Source organism: Pristiophorus japonicus, unplaced genomic scaffold, assembly GCF_044704955.1.
Source record: "Pristiophorus japonicus isolate sPriJap1 unplaced genomic scaffold, sPriJap1.hap1 HAP1_SCAFFOLD_896, whole genome shotgun sequence".
Lineage (NCBI taxonomy): Eukaryota > Metazoa > Chordata > Chondrichthyes > Pristiophoridae > Pristiophorus > Pristiophorus japonicus.
Window position 1 is genome coordinate 22,501 of NW_027254820.1, and position 27,140 is coordinate 49,640.

Below are 27,140 nucleotides of genomic sequence, written 5' to 3' on the forward strand. Positions count from 1 at the left end.
TCGAAGGGCCGAATGGCCTACTCCTGCACCTATTTTCTATGTTTTTATGTTTCTATGTTGGCCTTCAATGCGAGAGGGTTTGAGTTCAGGAGTAAGGAGGTCTTACTCCAGTTATACAGGGCCCTGGTGAGACCACACCTGGAGTATTGTGTGCACAGTTTTGGTCTCCTTACCTAAGGAAGGATATACTGGCCATAGATGGAGTGCAGCGAAGGTTCACCAGACTGATTCCTGGGATGGGCAGGACTGCCGTATGAGGAGAGATTGGGTCGACTGGGCCTGTATTCACCGGAGTTTAGAAGAATGAGAGGGGATCTCATTGAAAGGTATAAAATTCTGACGGGGTTGGACAGACTGGATGCGGGGAGGATGTTTTCCCCCGGGGCTGGGAAGTCTAGAACAAGGGCTCACACAGTCTCAGGATACGGGGTAGGAAATTTAGGAGCGAGATGAGGAGAAATGTTTTCACTCCGAGGGAGGTGAACCTGTGGAATTCTCTCCCACAGAAGGCTCAGGAGGCCAAGTCACTGAATATATTTAAGAGGGAGACAGATAGATTTCTAGACACAAAAGGCATCAAGGGGTATGGGGAGAAAGCGGGAATATGGTGTTGGGATAGAGGATCAGCCATGATCATATTGAATGGTGGTGCAGGCTCGAGGGGCCGAATAGCCTACTCCTGCTCCAATTGTCTATGTTTCTCTGTGCACACTCACAGGTTCGGAGCGGAGGGGATTCCTGTCCGGGCTGCTCCTGCACACTCTCCACCTTGCCATCCTCGTCTGCCGTCCGGACACGCCATGGCGTACCATCTTGCCGTCCGGAGGAGGTGGAAGTCCCCAGTGGAGTGCCCTCTACGCGGGAGTCCTCCCTCTATCTATCAGGGGACTTGGCCTGGAGGGCGGTGCACGGGGCAGTCCCGCGCAGTCGGTTTTTAAGTCGGCTCACGGGCTCCCGGGGCCGCCGGCAGTTTCTGCGGTCTGGAGGCGACCGTGTTCCACGCGTGCGTTCAGCGCGCGAGGTTGCGGCCCCCACTTCCGTTATTCGAAGGGGCGGCTTCTCGAATTCTGGCTGCGCTTCAGTCCCACGCCCCTGATCTTTGGGCACCCTGTGCGGAGGGGAGCGGGGCAGGTCCGAGGGCCTCCTCGTGGGGCCTGCTCCTGGGCCTGGCCAAGGGGGGGGCCATCAGCCGGTCCGGCCAGCAGGCGGTCGAGGGGTTCAAACATTAGAAATAGGAGCAGGAGTCGGCCATTCGGCCCCTCGAACCTGCTCCGCCATTTAATACGACCATGGCTGATCCGATCATGGACTCAGCTCCACTTCCCTGCCCGCCCCCTTATCGGTTAAGAAACTGTCTATCTCTGTCTTAAATATATTCAATGTCCCGGCTTCCACAGCTCTCTGAGGCAGCGAATTCCACAGATTTACAACCCTCTGAGAGAAGGAATTCCTCCTCATCTCAGTTTTAAATGGGCGGCCCCTTATTCTAAGACCATGCCCCCTAGTTCTAGTCTCCCCCATCAGTGGGAACATCCTCTCTGCATCCACCTTGTCGAGCCCCCCTCATAATCTTATATGTTTCATAGAAACATAGAAACATAGAAAATAGGTGCAGGAGTAGGCCATTCGGCCCTTCGAGCCTGCACCACCATTCAATAAGATCATGGCTGATCATTCCCTCAGTACCCCATTCCTGCTTTCTCTCCATACCCCTTGATCCCTTTAGCCGTAAGGGCCACATCTAACTCCCTCTTGAATATATCTAACGAACTGGCCTCCACAACTCTCTGTGGTAGAGAATTCCACAGGTTCACCACTCTCTGGGTGAAGAAGTTTCTCCTCATCTCGGTCCTAAATGACTTGCCCCTTATCCTTAGACTGTGACCCCTGAGTTCTGGACTTCCCCAACATCGGGAACATTCTTCCTGCATCTAACCTGTCCCGTCCCGTCAGAATTTTATATGTTTCGATGAGATCCCCTCTCATTCTTCTAAATTCCAGTGAATATAAGCCCAGTCGATCCAGTCTTTCTTCATATGTCAGTCCCGCCATCCCGGGAATCAGTCTGGTGAACCTTCGCTGCACTCCCTCAATAGCAAGAATGTCCTTCCTCAGATTAGGAGACCAAAACTGAACACAATACTCCAGGTGTGGCCTCACCAAGGCCCTGTACAACTGTAGTAAGACCTCCCTGCTCCTATACTCAAATCCTCTCGCTATGAAGGCCAACATGCCATTTGCCTTCTTAACCGCCTGCTGTACCTGCATGTCAACTTTCAATGACTGATGTACCCTGACACCCAGGTCTCGTTGCACCTCCCCTTTTCCTAATCTGTCACCATTCAGATAATATTCTGCCTTCCGGTTTTTTCCCCCAAACTGGATAACCTCACATTTATCCACATTATACTGCGTGTGCCATGCATTTGCCCACTCACCGAACCTGTCCAAGTCACCCTGCAGCCTCTTAGCGTCCCCTTCACAGCTCACACTGGACTGATCCGTTTGCCCAAACCAGTTGTGGAGCTGTTGCACTGGGAGTGGCTGAGCCAATCACCTGGTGGTCACGAGACTCCATAAAACCCCAGGGAGCTGGTTTGCCTCAGCGCTGGCTGTCAATTGGCCAAGAGGAGTTTTTTTGGGGGGGGGGGTTTGGGGAAAGGATGTCTTCGGCTGGTGGTGGGGAAAGTTAATGATAAGATGTGCAACAGTCATGCAGCCGTGTCTGATTGTGTCAGGCTTGCTAACTCGAACGTTTTATTGTGTATTGTAAAGCGATTTCAGGAGAGTTGAATGCCTAATTTTTACTGAGTCTATGTTGTTATCCTGTGACACTGTGACACTTGACATACCACCGTTTATTGGTCCTCTCCACTGTCGCCAACTTGTTGGGACTGCACTCGCCTGATTCCGTTCCTAGCTAGCTCATCGTAGCCGGGGAACCTCCTGCAATGGCTTCTCTTCCCGCTCCCGCATCGTTACCTCTTGTGTCCCCCGCCAAGGATAAATCCCTGGTCCCCCCCTCCTATTTCCCATCGACACGCTGGCCCTCGGCCACACCTTCTGGAAACACAGCGTCAGTTCCCAAACGTACCTCCGCTGATACCCAGCTCGACCTCTCCACACTCTCGAAATTGTCGGGCTGCCTGTCCGATCAGTTCTGCACAAGCAGAAATACTCAACCCAGCTCACTATCGGGAAGACCGAAGCCATTGTTCTCGGTCCCCGGCCACTAACTGCGTTCCCCAGCACCCCCGAGCCCACTCCCCAACTCCTGTCCCAACCTGAACCAGACTGTTCGCAACCTTGCTGTTATATTTGACCCCGAAATGAGCTCCCGGCCACATTTCCCGCGGCAGAACGAAACCCGCCTGTATCCCCCCGCCGTAACCTCGCCCCTCTCCGCCCCCCCTGCCTCAGCTCATCCGCTGCTGAAGCCCTCATCCGTGCCCCCGTTACCTCCAGACTTGACCATTCCAACGCGCTGCGCTCCTGGCCAGCCTCCCACATTCTACCCGACGTAAACTAGAGGTGATTCACAACTCGACTGCCCCCCGTGTCCTAACTCGCACCGAGTCCCGCTCACCCATCACCCCCTGTGCTCACTGACCCAGTGTCCTAACTCGCACCGAGTCCCGCTCACCCATCACCTCCTGTGCTCACTGACCCCGTGTCCTAACTCACACCCAGTCCCGCTCACCCATCACCCCCTGTGCTCACTGACCCCGTGTCCTAACTCACACCGAGTCCCGCTCACCCATCACCCCCTGTGCTCACTGACCCCGTGTCCTAACTCGCACCCAGTCCCACTCACCCATCACCCCCTGTGCTCACTGACACCGTGTCCTAACTCGCACCCAGTCCCGCTCACCCATCACCCCCTGTGCTCACTGACCCCGTGTCCTAACTCGCACCGAGTCCACTCACCCATCACCCCCTGTGCTCACTAACCCCGTGTCCTAACTCACACCGAGTCCACTCACCCATCACCCCCTGTGCTCACTGACCCCGTGTCCTAACTCGCACCGAGTCCCGCTCACCCATCACCCCCTGTGCTCACTGACCCCGTGTCCTAACTCGCACCCAGTCCCGCTCACCCATCACCCCCTGTGCTCACTGACCCCGTGTCCTAACTCGCACCCAGTCCCGCTCACCCATCACCCCCTGTGCTCGCTGACCCCGTGTCCTAACTCGCACCGTGTCCCGCTCACCCATCACCTCCTGTGCTCACTGACCCAGTGTCCTAACTCGCACCCAGTCCTGCTCACCCATCACCCCCTGTGCTCACTGACACCGTGTCCTAACTCGCACCCAGTACCGCTCACCCATCACCCCCTGTGCTCGCTGACCCCGTGTCCTAACTCGCACCGTGTCCCGCTCACCCATCACCTCCTGTGCTCACTGACACCGTGTCCTAACTCGCACTGAGTCCCGCTCACCCATCACCCCCTGTGCTCGCTGACCCCGTGTCCTAACTCGCACCGAGTCCCGCTCACCCATCACCCCCTGTGCTCACTGACCCCGTGTCCTAACTCGCACCCAGTCCCGCTCACCCATCACCCCCTGTGCTCACTGACCCAGTGTCCTAACTCGCACCGAGTCCCGCTCACCCATCACCCCCTGTGCTCACTGACCCCGTGTCCTAACTCGCACCCAGTCCTGCTCACCCATCACCCCCTGTGCTCGCTGACCCCGTGTCCTAACTCACACCCAGTCCCACTCACCCATCACCCCCTGTGCCCCCGTGTCCTAACTCGCACCCAGTCCTGCTCAACCATCACCCCCTGTGCTCGCTGACCCCGTGTCCTAACTCGCACCCAGTCCCACTCACCCATCGCCCCCTGTGCTCACTGCCCCGTGTCCGAACTCGCACCGAGTCCCGCTCACCCATCGCCCCCTGTGCTCACTGCCCCGTATCCTAACTCACACCCAGTCCCGCTCACCCATCACCCCTGTGCTCGCTGTCCCACATTGGCTCCTGGTTAAGCAACGCCTCGATTTCAAAATTTTCATCCTTGTTTACAAATCCCTGCATGGCCCTCGCCCCTCCCTATCTCTGTAACCTCCTCCAGCCCCTACACCCCTCCCTATCTCTGTAACCTCCTCCAGCCCCGACACCCCTCCCTATCTCTGTAACTTCCTCCAGCCCCTACACCCCTCCCTATCTCTGTAACCCCCTCCAGCCCCACAACCCCCCCCCCCCCCCCGAGATCTCTGCGCTCCTCTAATTCTGCCCTCCTGACCATCCCTGATTATAATCGCTCCACCATCGGTGGCCGTGCCTTCTGTTGCCTGGGCCCCAAGCTCTGGAACTCCCTCCCTAAACCTCTCCACGTCTCTCTCCTCCTTCAAGATGCTCCTTAAAACTGACCTCTGACCTAGCTTTTGGTCACCTGTCTCAAATATCTCCCGATGTGGCTCGGGGTCAAATTTCTTATCTCATCACACTCCTGTGAAGCGCCGTGAGGCGTTTCACTATGTTCAAGGTGCTGTATAAATACACATTGTTGTTATGAAGCTTTACAGAGGGGACAGTGTAGAGGGAGCTTTACTCTGTATCTAACCCCCTGTACCTGCCCTGGGAGTGTTTGATGGGACAGTGTAGAGGGAGCTTTACTCTGTATCTAACCCCGTGCTGTACCTGCCCTGGGAGTGTTTGATGGGACAGTGTAGAGGGAGCTTTACTCTGTATCTAACCCCCTGTACCTGCCCTGGGAGTGTTTGATGGGACAGTGTAGAGGGAGCTTTACTCTGTATCTAACCCCGTGCTGTACCTGCCCTGGGAGTGTTTGATGGGACAGTGTAGAGGGAGCTTTACTCTGTATCTAACCCCCTGTACCTGCCCTGGGAGTGTTTGATGGGACAGTGTAGAGGGAGCTTTACTCTGTATCTAACCCCTGTACCTGCCCTGGGAGTGTTTGATGGGACAGTGTAGAGGGAGCTTTACTCTGTATCTAACCCCCTGTACCTGCCCTGGGAGTGTTTGATGGGACAGTGTAGAGGGAGCTTTACTCTGTATCTAACCCCTGTACCTGCCCTGGGAGTGTTTGATGGGACAGTGTAGAGGGAGCTTTACTCTGTATCTAACCCCCTGTACCTGCCCTGGGAGTGTTTGATGGGACAGTGTAGAGGGAGCTTTACTCTGTATCTAACCCCCTGTACCTGTCCTGGGAGTGTTTGATGGGACAGTGTAGAGGGAGCTTTACTCTGTATCTAACCCCCTGTACCTGCCCTGGGAGTGTTTGATGGGACAGTGTAGAGGGAGCTTTACTCTGTATCTAACCCCGTGCTGTACCTGCCCTGGGAGTGTTTGATGGGACAGTGTAGAGGGAGCTTTACTCTGTATCTAACCTCCTGTACCTGCCCTGGGAGTGTTTGATGGGACAGTGTAGAGGGAGCTTTACTCTGTATCTAACCCCCTGTACCTGCCCTGGGAGTGTTTGATGGGACAGTGTAGAGGGAGCTTTACTCTGTATCTAACCCCCTGTACCTGCCCTGGGAGTGTTTGATGGGACAGTGTAGAGGGAGCTTTACTCTGTATCTAACCCCCTGTACCTGCCCTGGGAGTGTTTGATGGGACAGTGCAGAGGGAGCTTTACTCTGTATCTAACCCCCTGTACCTGCCCTGGGAGTGTTTGATGGGACAGTGTAGAGGGAGCTTTACTCTGTATCTAACCCCCTGTACCTGCCCTGGGAGTGTTTGATGGGGACAGTGTCGAGGGAGCTTTACTCTGTATCTAACCCCGTGCTGTACCTGCCCTGGGAGTGTTTGATGGGACAGTGTAGAGGGAGCTTTACTCTGTATCTAACCCCGTGCTGTACCTGCCCTGGGAGTGTTTGATGGGACAGTGTAGAGGGAGCTTTACTCTGTATCTAACCCCCTGTACCTGCCCTGGGAGTGTTTGATGGGACAGTGTAGAGGGAGCTTTACTCTGTATCTAACCAGAGGGAACGGCCCTATTGGTATGTGACGGATCTCTCTCTCCCTCTGGATGGTGCCAGGAACAGGTTTTGCAAGTCATTTCCTGCCCTTTGTTGCAGGATTAGATGACCTGTGTTTGGCACTGAACGAGATGCGGGTTAGACGCAGAGTAAAGCTCCCTCTGCACCGAACAAAGGAACCACAAGTTATCTTCGGGCGTGGAGTATTTCCCTCGATGGATTAGAGGGCCCGTGGAGCTGGTTTCATTCCTACACGCGTCTGTGCCTCAAACGGCCTCCGTTACTAGTATCTGCTGTCTCTAGTTGCCCGAGGGCTGACTCCAAACATAGAAAATAGGTGCAGGAGTAGTCCATTCGGCCCTTCGAGCCTGCACCACCATTCAATATGATCATGGCTGATCATTCCCTCAGTACCCCATTCCTGCTTTCTCTCCATACCCCTTGATCCCTTTAGCCGTAAGGGCCACATCTAACTCCCTCTTGAATATATCTAACGAACTGGCCTCAGCAACTTTCTGTGGTAGAGAATTCCACAGGTTCACCACTCTCTGAATGAAGAAGTTTCTCTTCATCTCGGTCCTAAATGGCTTACCCCTTATCCTTAGACTGTGACCCCTGGTTCTGGACTTCCCCAACAGCGGGAACATTCTTCCTGCATCTAACCTGTCCCGTCCCGTCAGAATTTTATATGTTTCTATGAGATCCCCTCTCATTCTTCTAAATCCCAGTGAATATAAGCCCAGTCGATCCAGTCTTTCTTCATATGTCAGTCCTGCCATCCCGGGAATCAGCCTGGTGAACCTTCGCTGCACTCCAATAGCAAGAATGTCCTTCCTCAGATTAGGAGACCAAAACTGAACACAATATTCCAGGTGTGGTCTCACCAAGGCCCTGTACAACTGCAGTAAGACCTCCCTGCTCCTATACTCAAATCCTCTCGCTATGAAGGCCAACATGCCATTTGCCTTCTTCACTGCCTGCTGTACCTGCATGCCAACTTTCAATGACTGATGTACCATGACACCCAGGTCTCGTTGCACCTCCCCTTTTCCTAATCTGCCGCCATTCAGATAATATTCTGCCTTCGTGTTTTTGCCTCTAAAATGGATAACCTCCTCCCCTTGATCCCTTTAGCTGTAAGGGCCAATTCTAACCCTCGCTTAACCACAGGGACACTGAGTCCTGTTGTCGTACCTTTAATCTCAACTCACACGAGGTACATTAGGAACAGGAGGAGGCCGTTCAGCCCCTCGAGCCTGTTACATTAGGGACAGCAGGAGGCCGTTCAGCCCCTCGAGCTTGTTACATTAGGGACAGGAGGAGGCCGTTCAGCCCCTCGAGCCTGTTACATTAGGGACAGGAGGAGGCCGTTCAGCCCCTCGAGCCTGTTACATCAGGGACAGGAGGAGGCCGTTCAGCCCCTCGAGCCTGTTACATTAGGGACAGGAGGAGGCCGTTCAGCCCCTCGAGCCTGTTACATTAGGAACAGGAGGAGGCCGTTCAGCCCCTCGAGCCTGTTACATTAGGGACAGGAGGAGGCCGTTCAGCCCCTCGAGTCTGTTACATTAGGGACAGGAGGAGGCCGTTCAGCCCCTCGAGCCTGTTACATTAGGGACAGGAGGAGGCCGTTCAGCCCCTCGAGCCTGTTACATTAGGGACAGGAGGAGGCCGTTCAGCCCCTCGAGCCTGTTACATTAGGAACAGGAGGAGGCCATTCAGTCCCTCGAGCCTGTTACATTAGGGACAGGAGGAGGCCGTTCAGCCCCTCGAGTCTGTTACATTAGGGACAGGAGGAGGCCGTTCAGCCCCTTGAGCCTGTTACATTAGGGACAGGAGGAGGCCGTTCAGCCCCTCAAGCCCGCTCCGCCATTCAATGGGATCAGGGCTGATCTGTGACCTAACTCCATCTACCCGCCTGTGGCCTATATCCCTTAATATCTTCGGTTAAGAAAAATCGACGAATCTCAAAGAGTTAAAATGAACAATTGACCTCCTGCATCGATTGCCGTTTGCGGAAGAGAGTTCGACCGCCCTGTGTGTGCAGAAACGTTTCCTAACTTCACCCCTGAAAGGTCTGGCTCGAATGTTTTGCCTATGCCCCCTCGTTCCCGACTCCCCAACCAGCAGAGATAGTCTCTCTCTATCCACCCTACCTGTTCCCCTCAATATCCTGAAATCTTCGATCAGATTGCCCCTGAACCTTCTCAATCCCAGGGAATACAACCCGAGTTTGTGTAAGCTCTCCACGTAACTTAACGCCTTGGAGCCTGGGTAACGTTCTGGTGAACCTCCACTGAGCTCCCTCCGAGGACAGGATACCCTCCCTCAGGTGTGGGGCCCAGAACTGCTCACAGTGCTCCAGGTGTGGTCCAACCAGGGCTCTGTACAGCTCTCGCTGGGACCTTTCCTTCCGACAGGGGACACTGACATCAATTTTGTACAACTACACGTCCACAGATCACCAAGGGTACCTGGCCAGGTAGATAAGGCGGTTAAAACACAGAAACATAGAAAATAGGTGCAGGAGTAGGCCATTCAGCCCTTCGAGCCTGCACCACCATTCAATAAGATCATGGCTGATCATTCCCTCAGTACCCCTTTCCTGCTTTCTCTCCATACCCCTTGATCCCTTTAGCCGTAAGGGCCACATCTAACTCCCTTTTGAATATATCTAACGAACTGGCCTCAACAACTCTCTGTGGTAGAGAATTCCACAGGTTCACAATTCTCTGGGTGAAGAAGTTTCTCCTCAGCTCGGTCCTAAATAGCTTACCCCTTATCCTTAGACTGTGACCCCCTGGTTCTGGACTTCCCCAACATCGGGAATATTCTTCCTGCATCTAACCTGTCCAGTCCCGTCAGAATTTTATATGTTTCTATGAGATCCCCTCTCATTCTTCTAAATTCCAGTGAATATAAGCCCAGTCGATCCAGTCTCTCCTCATATGTCAGTCCTGCCATCCCGGGAATCAGTCTGGTGAACCTTCGCTGCACTCCCTCAATAGCAAGAATGTCCTTCCTCAGATTAGGAGACCAAAACTGAACGCAATATTCCAGGTGTGGTCTCACCAAGGCCCTGTACAACTGCAGTAAGACCTCCCTGCTCCGATAAAGAAATCCTCTCGCTATGAAGGCCAACATAACATATGCCTTCTTCACCGCCTGCTGTACCTGCATGCCAACTTTCAATGACTGATGTAACATGACACCCAGGTCTCGTTGCACCTCCCCTTTTCCTAATCTATCACCATTCAGATAATATTCTGCCTTCCTGTTTTTGCCACCAAAGTGGATATTTGCACATTTATCCACATTATACTGTATCTGCCATGCATTTTCCTACTCACCTAACCTGTCCAAGTCACCCTGCAGCCTCTTAGCATCCTCCTCACAGCTCACACCACCACCCAGCTTAGTGTCATCTGCAAACTTGGAGATATTACACTCAATTCCTTCATCTAAATCATTAATGTATATTGTAAAGAGCTGGGGTCCCAGCACTGAGCCCTGCGGTACCCCACTAGTCACTGCCTGCCATTCTGAAAAGGACCCGTTTATCCCGACTCTCTGCTTCCTGTCTGCCAACCAGTTCTCTATCCACGTCAGTACATTACCCACAATACCATGTGCTTTCATTTCACACACCAATCTCTTGTGTGGGACCTTATTAAAAGCCTTTTGAAAGTCCAAATACACCACATCCACTGGTTCTCCCTTGTCCACTCTACTAGTTACATCCTCAAAAAATTCTAGAAGATTTGTCAAGCATGATTTCCCTTTCATAAATCCATGCTGACTTGGGCCAATCCTGTCACTGCTTTCCAAATGCGCTGCTATTACATCTTTAATAATTGATTCCAACATTTTCCCCACTACTGATGTCAGACTGACCGGTCTATAATTATCAGTTTTCTCTCTTCCTCCTTTTTTAAAAAGTGGGGTTACATTAGCTACCCTCCAGTCCATAGGAACTGGTCCAGAGTCCATAGAATGTTGGAATACGGAATAATTGCATTTATTTGCCAAGGCATAGGACACAAGAGCAGGGAGGTTACGCTTGAACTGTATAAAACTCTCTTTAGACCACAGCTGGAGTACTGTGTGCAGGTCTGGTCACCACATTACTGGAAAGATGTGATCGCACTAGAGAGGGTACAGAGGAGATTTACCAGGATGTTGCACGAGAGAGGGTACAGAGGAGATTTACCAGGATGCTGCACTGGAGAGGGTACAGAGGAGATTTACCAGGATGTTGCACGAGAGAGGGTACAGAGGAGATTTACCAGGATGTTGCACTAGAGAGGGTACAGAGGAGATTTACCAGGATGCTGCACTGGAGAGGGTGCAGAGGAGATTTACCAGGATGTTGCACTGGAGAGGGTACAGAGGAGATTTACCAGGATGCTGCACTGGAGAGGGTGCAGAGGAGATTTACCAGGATGTTGCACTGGAGAGGGTACAGAGGAGATTTACCAGGATGTTGCACTGGAGAGGGTACAGAGGAGATTTACCAGGATGTTGCGGGGACTGGAGAATTTTAGCGATGAGGAAAGATTGGATAGGCTGTGCAAGAGCAAGATTGATTATCAAAGATATTATCTGGCTAAACAAAAGGTCTGCTTAAACCCACACGTACAAAAACAGGAAGGCAGATTATTATCTGAATGACGGCAGATTAGAAAAAGGGGAGGTGCAATGAGACCTGGGTTTCATGGTACATCAGTCATTGAAAGTTGGCATGCAGGTACAGCAGGCGGTGAAGAAGGCAAATGGTATGTTGGCCTTCATAGCGAGGGGATTTGAGCATAGGAGCAGGGAGGTCTTGCTGCAGTTGTACAGGGCCTTGGTGAGGCCACACCTGGAATATTGTGTTCAGTTTTGGTCTCCTAATCTGAGGAAGGACGTTCTTGCTATTGAGGGAGTGCAGCGTAGGTTCACCAGACTGATTCCTGGGATGGCAGGACTGACATATGAAGAAAGACTGGATCGACTGGGCTTATATTCACTGGAGTTTAGAAGGATGAGAGGGGATCTCATAGAAACATATAAAATTCTGATGGGACTGGACAGGTTAGATGCAGGAAAAATGTTCCCGATGTTGGGGAAGTCCAGAACCAGGGGTCACAGTCTAAGGATAAGGGGTAAGCCATTTAGGACCGAGATGAGGAGAAACTTCTTCACCCAGAGAATTGTGAACCTGTGGAATTCTCTACCACAGAGAGTTGTTGAGGCCAGTTCGTTAGATATATTCAAAAGGGAGTTAGATGTGGCTCTTACGGCTAAAGGGATCAAGGGGTGTGGAGAGAAAGCAGGAATGGGGTACTGAGGGAATGATCAGCCATGATCATATTGAATGGTGGTGCAGGCTCGAAGGGCCGAATGGCCTGCTCCTGCACCTATTTTCTATGTTTCTACACAAGATGGCCACTCGTTGACCTTGGGCTCAAGGGACCAATAAATAACATCCAAAGAGGAACTAATATAACCATGTAAGGCGAGTGACAGCTGGGAAAAGGGTACAAATGGGCGTTTGATTGTGCGTTGGTGCTCGCAGGCCGGGCAGCGGACGGAGCAGCGTGGAGGCGTACCACTCGAGGGAGCAGGAGGGCGAGGGCAGTGAAGAGGGACATCGCCACGGCCCAGGTCGGTGATTGGCGCGCGCGGGGCAGGTACGGCAGGAGCGGCGAGGTCAGGGGCGAAGGAGCGGCGAGAGATCGTAGAGTGACGTGATCGGGGCCCGGGAGAGGCGCGAGCTCTGGGGGGGCCCAGGAGAGGCGAGGGCCCGGGGGGCAGCAGGGGCCCAGCCCACACTGTGCGCGATATGTTGTGTGCACTGGGTCCGTGCAGCAGAGCAGGTCTCCGGTCGTCCTGGTTAACCCTTGCCCCTGGACCCAGACCTCGCTCTGTCGAGCCCCGTGTGGTGGCTGGTGTGTAACGGTCACCCCACGTTAAATACATCCACCCACAGGCATCTCCCACCCTTCAGGATGTAGTTCGGGATCGGGAATATTAGCTCCTTCATTGGAACATCTGTGAACGCATCTCTTTTTGGCTTGAAAGCAAGTCATCCTCGCTTCGAGGGACTGGCCTACGATGGTGATGATGTTCAGAAGGGCGATTCTCCCGCTCATGGCTGGTGTTGTTTTCTTTGGGACAGAGGAGGCCGAGGGGAGATTTAATTGAGGTGTGAGGGGCCTGGATCGAGTGGATAGGACGGACCTGTTTCCCTTGGCAGAGGGGTCAACAACCAGGGGGCAGAGATTGAAAGTAATTGGGGGGGGAGGTTTAGAGGGGGTTTGAGGGGAAATGTCTTCACTCAGAGGGCGGTGGGGGTCTGGGGGGGAACTCTCTGCCTGAAAGGGGGGTAGAGGCAGAAACCCTCACCACATTTGGACGTGTGCTCGAAGTGCCGTAACCCACAGGGCTACGGACCCAGAGCGGGAAAGTGGGATTAGGCCGGGATGGCTCTTGGTCGGCCGGCGCGAGGTGGACACGATGGGCCGAATGGCCCCCTCCCGCGCTGTAACTTTCTCTGGTTTTACTCTCCTTCACCCCAGCTCCAAGAAATATAGAAAATAGGTGCAGGAGCAGGCCATTCGGCCCTTCGAGCCTGCACCACCATTCAATATGATCATGGCTGATCATTCCCTCAGTACCCCATTCCTGCTTTCTCTCCATACCCCTTGATCCCTTTAACCGTAAGGGCCACATCTAACTCCCTCTTGAATATATCTAACGAACTGGCCTCAACAACTCTCTGTGGTAGAGAATTCCACAGGTTCACAATTCTCTGGGTGAAGAAGTTTCTCCTCATCTCGGTCCTAAATGGCTTACCCCTTATCCTTAGACTGTGACCCCGGTTCTGGACTTCCCCAACATTGGGAACATTCTTCCTGCATCTAACCTGTCCAGTCCCGTCAGAATTTTATATGTCTCTGTGAGATCCCCTCTCATTCTTCTAAACTCCAGTGAATACAAGCCCAGTCGATCCAGTCTTTCTTCATATGTCAGTCCTGCCATCCCAGGAATCAGTCTGGTGAACCTTCGCTGCACTCCCTCAATAGCAAGAACATCCTTCCTCAGATTAGGAGACCAAAACTGAACACAATATTCCAGGTGAGACCTCACCAAGGCCCTGTACAACTGCAGTAAGACCTCCCTGCTCCTATACTCCAATCCTCTCGCTATGAAGGCCAACATACCACTTGCCGCCTTCACCGCCTGCTGTACCTGCCAGCCTCTGACCCAGGATTGGAAGCCAGGGAAGCCTCCCGCGTCAACACTGATGCTCAGGAGATCGCACAGCAAGATCCCAGTGCCAGCGAAGCTGCTGTTACTTTAGTTTTTTTGGGGGGGGGGGGTGTCGGTCGAGGTTGCAATTGCCAGTCCCAGGGCACCAGGAGTACCATTCTTCTTCTGCTCTCTCCTCTTCCTTTGCCACCAGTGTTTGTGGGACATCCGCGATCCAGCCACAAGACGGTTTTGTCACCGATCGGAAGGATTTCTTCTCGACGTCGAAACCGAGCCAGTGCATTTAACAGACTTACATTTATATAGCGACTTTCCCGACCACCGGGCGTCCCAAAGCGCCTCTCAGCCAATGAAGTACTATTGGAGTGTGCTCCCTGTTGTAATGTGGGAAATGTCAATTTGCGCACAGCAAGCTCCCACACCCAGCGATGTGATAATGACCCGGATCGTCTGTTTTAGTGATGTTGGTCGAGGGATAAATATTGGGCCCCAGGACACCGGGGAGAACTCCCCCTGCTCTTCTTCCAATAGTGGCCCCGGGATCTTTTACATCCACCCGAGAGGGCAGACGGGGCCTCGGTTTAATGTCTCATCCGAAATACAGCCCCTCCGGCAGTGCGGCACTCCCTCAGTACCGCCCCTCCGACAGTGCGGCACTCCCTCAGTACTGCCCCTCCGACAGTGCGGGGCTCCCTCAGTACCGCCCCTCCGACAGTGCGGCACTCCCTCAGTTCTGCCCCTCCGACAGCGCGCTGCTCCCTCAGTACTGTCCCTCCGACAGTGCGGCGCTCCCTCAGTACTGCCCCTCCGACAGCGCAGTGCGGCGCTCCCTCAGTACTGCCCCTCCGACAGCGCACCCTCAGTACTGTCCCTCCGACAGTGCGGCGCTCTCTCAGTACCGCCCCTCCGACAGTGCGGCGCTCCCTCAGTACTGCCCCTCCGACAGTGCGGCGCTCCCTCAGTACCGCCCCTCCGACAGTGTGGCGCTCCCTCAGTACTGCCCCTCCGACAGCGCGGCGCTTATTCCGACAAACGACAACGGAAATCTGGAGGGAATCACATCCCCTTTAAGAGCAGCCCCCCGTTTGGAAACAGGACACAGCCGTGGATTTAGCCTGCAGGTTTTATTGCGATGAGTAGGCGTTAGAAGTCGATTACAAGTCACCGTAAGAAAGAACAGTTTCGGCTGATGGGCGGAGATCACGGCCCGGTCCCTCCCCCAAAATGACCCGCGACCTCCGCGGCAGCCGAGCGAACGACAAAATGGCGGGCGGCGAGGTCACGCGGAGGAGCCTCCGCGATGCGCAGGGCTCACACGAGCCTGTTGTTCAAACCCACTGGAGTGTCGGCGAGATCCTAATATAATTAAAATGCTTGTCGGGACAGCGTGCTCTATCTCTCCCTCCGCCCCACAATTCTGGGACTCCCATGTACTGGAGCTACAGATAGGGCGGGAAGGGAGAGGTATGGAGTGCGTGAGGACAATGTTGGAGTGGCTCCCTTTTGACCCCCACTTTGAAACCAGCTGATCCCAGAACTCGCACAGGGTAACGGGGGAGTGTGGGTGAGCGTGTGCGTGTGTATATTGGGCATCTTGCGAGATAAGCAAGCGAGAGTAATTAGCGTTTCGAACCCGCGCGCGCACACACGCGCCAATTGTCACAGCCGCTCGGTCTTGGATTCAGAGTAAAGCTCCCTCTACACTGTCCCATCAAACACTCCCAGGGCAGGTACAGCACGGGGTTAGATACAGAGTAAAGCTCCCTCTACACTGTCCCATCAAACACTCCCAGGGCAGGTACAGGGGGTTAGATACAGAGTAAAGCTCCCTCTACACTGTCCCATCAAACACTCCCAGGGCAGGTACAGGGGGTTAGATACAGAGTAAAGCTCCCTCTACACTGTCCCCATCAAACACTCCCAGGGCAGGTACAGGGGGTTAGATACAGAGTAAAGCTCCCTCTACACTGTCCCATCAAACACTCCCAGGGCAGGTACAGCACGGGGTTAGATACAGAGTAAAGCTCCCTCGACACTGTCCCATCAAACACTCCCAGGGCAGGTACAGGGGGTTAGAGACAGAGTAAAGCTCCCTCTACACTGTCCCATCAAACACTCCCAGGGCAGGTACAGGGGGTTAGATACAGAGTAAAGCTCCCTCTACACTGTCCCATCAAACACTCCCAGGGCAGGTGCAGGGGGTTAGATACAGAGTAAAGCTCCCTCTACACTGTCCCATCAAACACTCCCAGGGCAGGTACAGGGGGTTAGATACAGAGTAAAGCTCCCTCTACAATGTCCCCATCAAACACTCCCAGGGCAGGTACAGGGAGTTAGATACAGAGTAAAGCTCCCTCTACACTGTCCCCATCAAACACTCCCAGGGCAGCTACAGGGGGTTAGATACAGAGTAAAGCTCCCTCTACACTGTCCCATCAAACACTCCCAGGGCAGGTACAGGGGGTTAGATACAGAGTAAAGCTCCCTCTACACTGTCCCATCAAACACTCCCAGGGCAGGTACAGGGGGTTAGATACAGAGTAAAGCTCCCTCTACACTGTCCCATCAAACACTCCCAGGGCATGTACAGGGGGTTAGATACAGAGCAAAGCTCCCTCTACACTGTCCCATCAAACACTCCCAGGGCAGGTACAGGGGGTTAGATACAGAGTAAAGCTCCCTCGACACTGTCCCATCAAACACTCCCAGGGCAGGTACAGGGGGTTAGATACAGAGTAAAGCTCCCTCTACACTGTCCCCATCAAACTCTCCCAGGTCAGGTACAGGGGGTTAGATACAGAGTAAAGCTCCCTCTACACTGTCCCATCAAACACTCCCAAAACAGGTACAGGGGGTTAGATACAGAGTAAAGCTCCCTCTACACTGTCCCCATCAAACACTCCCAGGGCAGGTACAGGGGGTTAGATACAGAGTAAAGCTCCCTCTACACTGTCCCATCGAACACTCCCAGGGCAGGGACAGCACGGGGTTAGATACAGAGTAAAGCTCCCTCTACACTGTCCCATCAAACACTCCCAGGGCAGGTACAGGGGGTTAGATACAGAGTAAAGCTCCCTCTACACTGTCCCATCAAACATTCCCAGGGCAGTACAGCACGGGGTTAGATACAGAGTAAAGCTCCCTCTACACTGTCCCATCAAACACTCCCAGGGCAGGTACAGGGGGTTAGATACAGAGTAAAGCTCCCTCTACACTGTCCCATCAAACACTCCCAGGGCAGGTACAGGGGGTTAGATACAGAGTAAAGCTCCCTCTACACTGTCCCATCAAACACTCCCAGGGCAGGTACAGGGGGTTAGATACAGAGTAAAGCTCCCTCTACACTGTCCCATCACACACTCCCAGGGCAAGTACAGCACGGGGTTCGGGGAGAGTTGCGGCTGTGCCTTCTATTGCTGGAGTGATACGACACGGGTCACTGATTGGAATCTGCAGGTTGAACCGAACCCGGAGCCGAAAGGTCATCGCCTGACCCCCGACCCCCATTCCCGCGAGCAACAATGTGGAGCAGTGGACAAGCACTTAAAAGGCAGCGTAATATTTTTTTTTTTGCGTTTTCTTTCTGTGGAACTTGATGCACAACAGAATGTCTGAGCGATGAAATAGCGATGGTCCATCTTCAAAAAAGGAGATCGCGTTGAGGGTCGGGAGCCGATCGATTCTGGGGTCGCGAGCGAGAACGGTCGAGCTGGGGAGGGGGTCCCCGAGAAGTCAGTCCACAGTCGCCCGCTCCCCCTTTTGTTCCCGGAGGTGTGGAGGGAGGAGTTTGTTTTCAGGCTGCGATGTTCTCTCACCGCCCCCCCTCCTCCTCCTTGCCTCCGACCCCCTCTTCCCCCGGCGAACTCACAGCTTGTTGGGGTTCACCCACTTGTACGTCCCCTCGTAACGGAATCCGACTTTCTTCATCAGTTCATCGGCCTCCGGAGGGCCGCGACTGGCGGAGGAGAGAGAGAGAGAGAGAGAGAGAGAGAGAGAGAGAGAGAGAGAAAGGTTAGTGGCCAACCATTACAAGAAAGGGGTTATTCCCCCCACCTCCGTCCCCTTGAAGGCAACGATCAGCCCCTCACATGGGGGAAATGTCCCCCCAGGGGTGATGCCCTCCCTCCGCCAACTCTGCTCACCCGCCCCCTCACCCGGGATTATTCGACTGTGGACTGCATCGCAGCAGTCCCATCCTGTCCTCAGCTAATTTACACACACACACACACACGTTTTACTTTGGACAGTGATCAGGAGCAGGAACCCTGGCTGATTTCCTCTCTCTCCAAACCAGTGGTCACTGGGCAGTGATCAGGAGCAGGAACCCTGACTGATTTCCCCCTCTCTCTCTAACCCAGGGGTCACTGGGCAGTGATCAGGAGCAGGAACCCTGGCTGATTTCCCCTCTCTCTAACCCAAGGGTCACAGGACAGTGATCAGGAGCAGGAACCCTGGCTGATTTCCTCTCTCTCTCTAACCCAGGGGTCACTGGGCAGTGATCAGGAGCAGAAACCCAAGCTGATTTCCCTCTCTCTCTAACCCAGGGGTCACTGGGCAGTGATCAGGATCAGGAACCCTGGCTGATTTCCCCTCTCTCTCTAACCCAGGGGTCACTGGGCAGTGATCAGGAGCAGGAACCCTGGCTGATTTCCTCTCTCTCTCTAACCCAGGGGTCACTGGGCAGTGATCAGGAGCAGGAACCCTGGCTGATTCCCCCTCTCTCCAAACCAGTGGTCACTGGGCAGTGATCAGGAGCAGGAACCCTGGCTGATTTCCCTTCTCTCTCTAACCCAGGGGTCACTGGGCAGTGATCAGGAGCAGGAACCCTGGCTGATTTCCCCCTCTCTCTCTAACCCAGGGGTCACTGGGCAGTGATCAGGAGCAGGAACCCTGGCTGATTTCCCCTCTCTCTACAACAGGGTATTGGTGAGGCCACACCTGGAGTACTGCATGCAGTTCTGGACTCTGTATTTAAGGAAGGATATACTTGCTTTGGAGGCAGTTCAGAGAAGGTTCACTCGGTCGATTCCGGGGATGAGGGGGTTGACTTATGAGGAAAGGTTGAGCAGGTTGGGCCTGTACCCATTGGAGTTTAGAAGAATGAGAGGTGATCTTATTGAAACGTATCAGATTCTGAGGGGGGCTGGACAGGGTGGATGCAGAGAGGATTCCCTCGTGGGGGGAATCTAGAACTAGGGGGCACATAGTCTCAGAATAAGGGGTCGCCCATTTAGGACGGAGATGAGGAGGAATTTCTTCTGGTGAATCTGTGGAATTCTCTGCCCCAGAGAGCTGTGGGGGGCTGGGTCACTGAATATATTTAAGGTGGAGATAGACAGATTTTTGAGCGATAAGGGAGTGAAGGGGCGGGGCGGGGAAGTGGAGCTGAGCCCAAGATCGGATCAGCCGCGATCTCATTGAATGGTGGAGCAGGTTCGAGGGACTTGATGAGTGAGGCAGGGAGACAGAGAGAGAGAGAGAGAGAGAGGTTTCCCCAGGGAGGGACAGGGAGGGGGGTGGTGTGGTGTGTGTTGCTGTAGGTCGGGCTATAAAAGAACTGGAGCGGAGTACCACTTCAATCTCCAGCGGAGCTGCTCCAAGCGTGCGATGATTTTGAGATGGGCGACGTCATCAAAACCCTGGTCGCTGTTTTGGAGCATGGGCGGGGAGATCGGGGCGGAGGAGCGGCGGTAATTCGGGGCCCAGGAGAGGCCGAGGGCCCGGGGGGCAGCAGGGGCCCAGCCCACACTGTGTGCGATATGTGGGCGCACTGGGTCCGTGCAGCAGAGCAGGTCTCCAGTCGTCCTGGTTAACCCTTGCCCCTGGACCCAGACCTCGCTCTGTCGAGCCCCGTGTGGTGGCTGGTGTGCAACGGTCACCCCACGTTAAAACAATCCACCCACAGGCATCTCCCACCCTTCAGGATGTAGTTCGGGATCGGGAATATTAGGTCCTTCAGTGAAACATCTGTGAACGCTTGTGGAAGCAAGTCACCCTCGTTTGAGGGATCGCCTATGATGATGATTGTACAGGATGAAGGAGAGCCGTCAAAAATTATAAATTACGTTCTTGTGTGGGGGGGGGGGGGAGCAACGGGACAGACAATGCAAACTCCTTTAACGGATTGCACATACCCGTTAAAAAATTATTTTATTTTTTTTTAAATCGGCGTTTTTTACATTCAAAGCCGGGGGACGCGACACTGCCGGGGCTGCAGAGCGCTGGATGAGTGCGTGGCTTAAAGGGGAACGTTTGGTCTTGCGCACGCGTGGGTTTAGCGGGTGAGGGCGCAGACACTCACCTCCCGTACACGTACGGAACCGGCCGCACTTTTGACGTCTCGAGCTTGTGGAGTAGCGGCGTGAAGATTCGCCAGGCTTCTCGAAGTTCATCGCTTCGGAGACGGGAGAGAGAGAGAGAGAGAGAGAGAGAGAGAGAGTGAGAGTGAGGGGTTAATCGGAGTGTTCAATACTACACTGACGTACCATGGTATCATCTCGGCACGAGAGAGAGTCAGTGTGTGTGGGACCCGTACCCCAGTGAGAGTCAGTGTGTGTGGGACCCGTACCCCAGTGAGAGTCAGTGTGTGTGGGACTGTACCCCAGTGAGAGTCGGTGTGTGTGGGACTGTACCCCAGTGAGAGTCAGTGTGTGTGGGACCCGTACCCCAGTGAGAGTCAGTGTGTGTGGGACTGTACCCCAGTGAGAGTCAGTGTGTGTGGGACTGTACCCCAGTGAGAGTCAGTGTGTGTGGGACTGTACCCCAGTGAGAGTCAGTGTGTGTGGGACCCGTACCCCAGTGAGAGTCAGTGTGTGTGGGACCCGTACCCCAGTGAGAGTCAGTGTGTGTGGGACTGTACCCCAGTGAGAGTCAGTGTGTGTGGGACTGTACCCCAGTGAGAGTCAGTGTGTGTGGGACTGTACCCCAGTGAGAGTCAGTGTGTGTGGGACTGTACCCCAGTGAGAGTCAGTGTGTGTGGGACTGTACCCCAGTGAGAGTCAGTGTGTGTGGGACCCGTACCCCAGTGAGAGTCAGTGTGTGTGGGTGTACCCCAGTGAGAGTCAATGTGTGTGGGACCCGTACCCCAGTGAGAGTCAGTGTGTGTGGGACCCGTACCCCAGTGAGAGTCAGTGTGTGTGGGACTGTACCCCAGTGAGAGTCAGTGTGTGTGGGACTGTACCCCAGTGAGAGTCAGTGTGTGTGGGACCCGTACCCCAGTGAGAGTCAGTGTGTGTGGGACTGTACCCCAGTGAGAGTCAGTGTGTGTGGGACACGTACCCCAGTGAGAGTCAGTGTGTGTGGGACTGTACCCCAGTGAGAGTCAGTGTGTGTGTGGGACCCATACCCCAGTGAGAGTCAGTGTGTGTGGGACACGTACCTCAGTGTGTGTGGATATATCAGAGGGGTAATAAGTTGAATAAATCTGTGCTAACCTTCGGACGAAGTGCATTTGATTGCCACAGAACACATCCAAAATTAGACGCTCATAAGCATCTGGCAATTTCACATCCTGAGAGAGAGACAAAGATAGCAGTCACCTCCAATTAATCACACCTCGCACACGCTTCAAATCATCTGGGCATAAATCAGAGGGAATATTCGAGAATCTGCAGGGGACGATTGGCTCTGGGGAACTCGAATGGCACAAATATTATTGTATCTCTACCAACGTTAATCCAGCTCCCTCACACTGTCACTCAGTAACCCCTCTCCCCCAGCGCCCTGTGTTACTGACTGTATCTGTACTGATGTTAATCCAGCTCCCTCACACTGTCACTCAGTAACCCCTCTCCCCCAGCGCCCTGTGTTACTGACTGTATCTGTACTGATGTTAATCCAGCTCCCTCACACTGTCACTCAGTAACCCCTCTCCCCCAGCACCCTGTGTTACTGACTGTATCTGTACTGATGTTAATCCAGCTCCCTCACACTGTCACTCAGTAACCCCTCTCCCCCAGCACCCTGTGTTACTGACTGTATCTGTACTGATGTTAATCCAGCTCCCTCACACTGTCACTCAGTAACCCCTCTCTCCCAGCGCCCCGTGTCCCGGACCCCTGACCCCACCGACCTTGTAGCGACTCCCATAGGTGAGGTCCAGCTCAGACTCCTCAGGGTTGAAGAACATTCCCGGCTTTTTGGTCATCATCTTGGTGTAGATGGCCTCGTTGGGCTGGACACGGATCACCAGCTCGTTGCGTTTGCACTGTTGCTGAAAGATGTCCCCCGGAACGTCCCGGAACTGCAGCCGCACCTCCGCCTTCCTTTCGTTCAACGCCTTCCCGCAGCGCATCACGAACGGGACCCCTGCAACCAACAGCACTCTCTCAGTACCGCCCCTCCGACAGTGCGGCGCTCCCTCAGTACTGCCCCTCCGACAGTGCGGGGCTCCCTCAGTACCGCCCCTCCGACAGTGCGGGGCTCCCTCAGTACCGCCCCTCCGACAGTGCGGGGCTCCCTCAGTACCGCCCCTCCGACAGTGCGGGGCTCCCTCAGTACCGCCCCTCCGACAGTGCGGGGCTCCCTCAGTACCGACCCTCCGACAGTGCGGGGCTCCCTCAGTACCGCCCCTCCGACAGTGCGGGGCTCCCTCAGTACTGCCCCTCCGACAGTGCGGCGCTCCCTCAGTACTGCCCCTCCGACAGTGCGGCGCTCCCTCAGTACCGCCCCTCCGACAGTGCGGCGCTCCCTCAGTACTGCCCCTCCGACAGTGCGGTGCTCCCTCAGTACCGCCCCTCCGACAGTGCGGGGCTCCCTCAGTACCGCCCCTCCGACAGTGCGGGGCTCCCTCAGTACTGCCCCTCCGACAGTGCGGGACTCCCTCAGTACTGCCCCTCCGACAGTGCGGGACTCCCTCAGTACCGCCCCTCCGACAGTGCGGCGCTCCCTCAGTACTGCCCCTCCGACAGTGCGGTGCTCCCTCAGTACCGCCCCTCCGACAGTGCGGGGCTCCCTCAGTACCGCCCCTCCGACAGTGCGGGGCTCCCTCAGTACTGCCCCTCCGACAGTGCGGGACTCCCTCAGTACTGCCCCTCCGACAGTGCGGGGCTCCCTCAGTACCGCCCCTCCGACAGTGCGGCGCTCCCTCAGTTCCGCCCCTCCGACAGTGCGGGGCTCCCTCAGTACCGCCCCTCCGACAGTGCGGCGCTCCCTCAGTTCCGCCCCTCCGACAGTGCGGGGCTCCCTCAGTACTGCCCCTCCGACAGTGCGGGACTCCCTCAGTACCGCCCCTCCGACAGTGCGGGGCTCCCTCAGTACCGCCCCTCCGACAGTGCGGCGCTCCCTCAGTACTGGCCCCGGGGCGAGTGTCGGACCTGGATTACGGGGCTCGTCTCTCTGTGAAGCAGGGGCTGAAACCCACGGCCTACATGGCCAGAGTGCAGCTCACTGAGCCACGGCTGGATTCCCGCTTGAAATAGGAGAGAGGGGGGGGACATTCATACAGCTTGAGACGAATGAGCCACGCGGCAGGAAGCTGAGAAGCACGGTGGAGCAGAGTTATTTCGGGGACCGTGTACAGAAATCACTAAAACTAGGTGACCGGGTACAAGAAATGGTTCGAAAGGCCAATGGAATGTCGGCCGTTATCTCGGGGGGGGGGGGGGGGGGGGGGGGCTGGAAGTTGTATCAAGCTCGGGTCAGACCCAGTCAGGAGCAACCGCGTTCAATTCTCGGACTCCCCTCCGGGGAGGGGGGCATATATCGGCCTCGCTGGGGGAGCAGTGCAGGTTCACCAGAATGATACTCGGGGGGGGGGGGGGGGGGGGCTGAAAGGGTTAAATCCCGCGGACAGGCCGCACACACACCGGGCCTGTGTCCCCTCGAGTGTCGAGGATTAAGGGACGGATCTGATCGAGGGGTTTGAGACGATTAAAAGGGTTCGCTCGGGGAGAGCGAGAGAGAAACTGTTCCCTCGGGTGTGGGGGCAGTCCAGAACAAGGGGGGGGTGTGGGGGGGGTCACCTTAAAATTTGAGCCAGGCCGTTCGGGGGCGATGTGAAGGAGCACTTCTTCACACAAAGGGCAGCGGGAATCGGGAACTCTCTCCCACAAATACGGTCGAGGTCGCGGGACAATTGGAAATTTCAAGACTAATATTGATCGATTTTTGTTGGGGAAGGGTATTCAGGGTTACGGAACCAAGGCGGGTAGATGGGGTTAAGATACAGATCAGCCACGATCTCATTGATTGGTGGAGCAGGCTCGAGGGGCTGACCGGCCTCCTCCTGTCCCTAATGTAACAGGCTCGAGGGGCTGACCGGCCTCCTCCTGTCCCTAATGTAACAGGCTCGAGGGGCTGAACGGCCTCCTCCTGTCCCTAATGTAACAGGCTCGAGGGGCTGAACGGCCTCCTGTTCCTAATGTAACAGGCTCGAGGGGCTGAACGGCCTCCTCCTGTCCCTAATGTAACAGGCTCGAGGGGCTGAACGGCCTCCTCCTGTCCCTAATGTAACAGGCTCGAGGGGCTGAACGGCCTCCTCCTGTCCCTAATGTAACAGACTCGAGGGGCTGAACGGCCTCCTCCTGTTCCCGACGTAGCGAGCGGGCAGGCGCCCCCTCCCTCGCGCCCCCCCTGGCGATAACCCTCCCCCGCGCGGGAGCGATGCTCACCGTCCCAGCGCTCGTTTTGGATGTAGAGCACGACGGCGGCGTAGGTGGCAGTGACGGAGCCCTTGGGGACGGTGGGGTCGTCACAGTAACCCTTCTTGGCCTCCCCCTGCCCCGCGGGGTTGCCAGCGTACTGCCCCACGACCACATCGCCCAGCCGGATCTCCGGAATGTTCTTCAGCACTTTCACCTGCGAGAGACCACAGGACAACATAGAAATACATTTTTTTTTTTTACAGCGCAGTTGGAGGCCATTTCCGGCCCATCGTGTCCGCCTTGCGCCTGCCGACAAAGAGCCGCCCGGCCCTCGGTCAGCAGCCCTGAAGGTGACCGGTCAAAGTTCACGGGGTCGGGGGTAATATATTAGCTGGGACAGAGGATCGGCTAACTTAACAGAAAACAGAGAGTCGGGATAAATGGGTCGTTCTCGGGTTGGCAAATCAGTAACTGGAGGGATGCCGCAGGGATCAGTTCTGGGACCAATGTGGCCAAAGCTCGAGGCAGGGCAGAAGATTGGGAAGTTTTGAAATGCCAGCAAAGGGTGACTTAAAAAAAAAATGATTCAGAAAGGAAAGATAGACGATGGGCCCAATTTGACCCCAACCCCCTTTTTCGGCGCACTGACCCTAAATGCGGCGAATTTGCCCACTGGAAACGGCGGCCAAAAAAAGAAAAGGGGCCACTTCCGGCCCGCTCCACCGAGTCTCCGGTTTCCCGGTGTGGCGGAGCAACAGGCCAGCGCAGAAAATACTGCCGGGGTCTGCGCGCATGCGCAGTGCAGTCTGCGCGCATGCGCAGTGCAGTCTGCGCGCATGCTCCTCGCCCTCCCAGCGTGTCATGGAAACGTAGACACATAGACATAGAAACATAGAAAATAGGTGCAGGAGCAGGCCATTCGGCCCTTCGAGCCTGCACCGCCATTCAATATGATCATGGCTGATCATTCATCTCAGTACCCCACTCCTGCTTTCTTGCCATACCCCTTGATCCCCCGAGTAGTAAGGACTACATCTAACTCCTTTTTGAATATATTTAGTGAATTGGCCTCAACGACTCTCTGTGGTAGAGAATTCCACAGGTTCACCACTCTCTGGGTGAAGAAGTTTTTCCTCATCTCGGTCCTAAATGGCTTACCCCTTATCCTTAGACTGTGACCCCTGGTTCTGGACTTCCCCAACATCGGGAACATTCTTCCTGCATCTAACCTGTCTAAACCCGTCAGAATATTAAACGTTTCTATGAGATCCCCTCTCATTCTTCTGAACTCCAGTGAATACAAGCCCAGTTGATCCAGTCTTCCTTGATGTCAGTCCCGCCATCCCGGGAATCAGTCTGGTGAATCTTCGCTGCACTCCCTCAATAGTAAGAATGTCCTTCCTCAGGTTAGGAGACCAAAACTGTACACAATACTCCAGGTGTGGCCTCACCAAGGCCCTGTACAACTGTAGCAACACCTCCCCTTGCCCCTGTACTCAAATCCTCTCGCTATGAAGGCCAACATGCCATTTGCTTTCTTCACCGCCTGCTGTACCTGCATGGCCAACCTTCAATGACTGATGTACCATGACACCCAGGTCTCGTTGCACCTCCCCTTTTCCTAATCTGTCACCATTCAGATAATAGTCAGTCTCCCTGTTTTTACCCCCAAAGTGGATAACCTCACCTAATTATCCACATTATACTTCATCTGCCATGCATTTGCCCACTCACCTAACCTATCCTGTGTCCTGCGGGCTGGGAACAGGACCCGATGCTCGTAGCCCCTATCCCTGATCGATGGGACTTCCCGAACTCCGCCACACCCTATCCCCAGCCGAGTGGCCTCCTGCAGCGGCCAGCCGGCCAGCTGAGTTCCCGAGCCGAGATAGGACTTGAGTTTTATTTTTTATTTATTGATGGCTGTGTTTGAGAGTTTTGACTGTGGTGGGGGGGAGGAGGAGAGTTTTGGGGGGACTTTAAAAAAAAAAAAGATTCTGGTAGTACTTGTATTTTTTAATTTGTTATTGATTGATTGGTTTGTTTTGTGCTTTAAATGTACTAACCTGCGCCGATTTCTGAACTGCCCGCAAGGATTTTCAGAGCTGGTCACATACGCTGACCTAAGTGGATTTGGAGTAAGTTTTTGCTGGCCAAAATGGCATAAATGGCCAAAGTTGGACCGGTTAGATGCAGGAAGAATGTTCCCGATGTTGGGGAAGTCCAGAACCAGGGGTCACAGTCTAAGGATAAGGGGTAAGCCATTTAGGAACGAGATGAGGAGAAACTTCTTCACCCAGAGAGTGGTGAACCTGTGGAATTCTCTACCACAGAGAGTTGTTGGGGCCAGTTCGTTGGATATAT

General features: G+C 54.6%; 1 protein-coding gene across 2 annotated transcripts in view; it reads right to left on the minus strand.

Moving 5' to 3' along the window:
- Positions 1-15,298: 15,298 nt before the first annotated feature.
- The window catches only part of g6pd (glucose-6-phosphate dehydrogenase), a 44,421-nt gene continuing 32,579 nt past the window's right edge, over positions 15,299-27,140 (minus strand). For both annotated transcript variants that reach the window (XM_070874578.1, XM_070874579.1), the window contains exons 8-12: positions 24,804-24,990; positions 22,265-22,500; positions 21,627-21,703; positions 20,495-20,587; positions 15,299-18,148 (exon numbers count right to left, since the gene is read on the minus strand). In XM_070874578.1, coding sequence (XP_070730679.1) covers positions 18,058-18,148; positions 20,495-20,587; positions 21,627-21,703; positions 22,265-22,500; positions 24,804-24,990 — 684 coding nt within the window. In that variant the 3' untranslated portion in view covers positions 15,299-18,057. The remainder of the gene's footprint in view (positions 18,149-20,494; positions 20,588-21,626; positions 21,704-22,264; positions 22,501-24,803; positions 24,991-27,140) is intronic.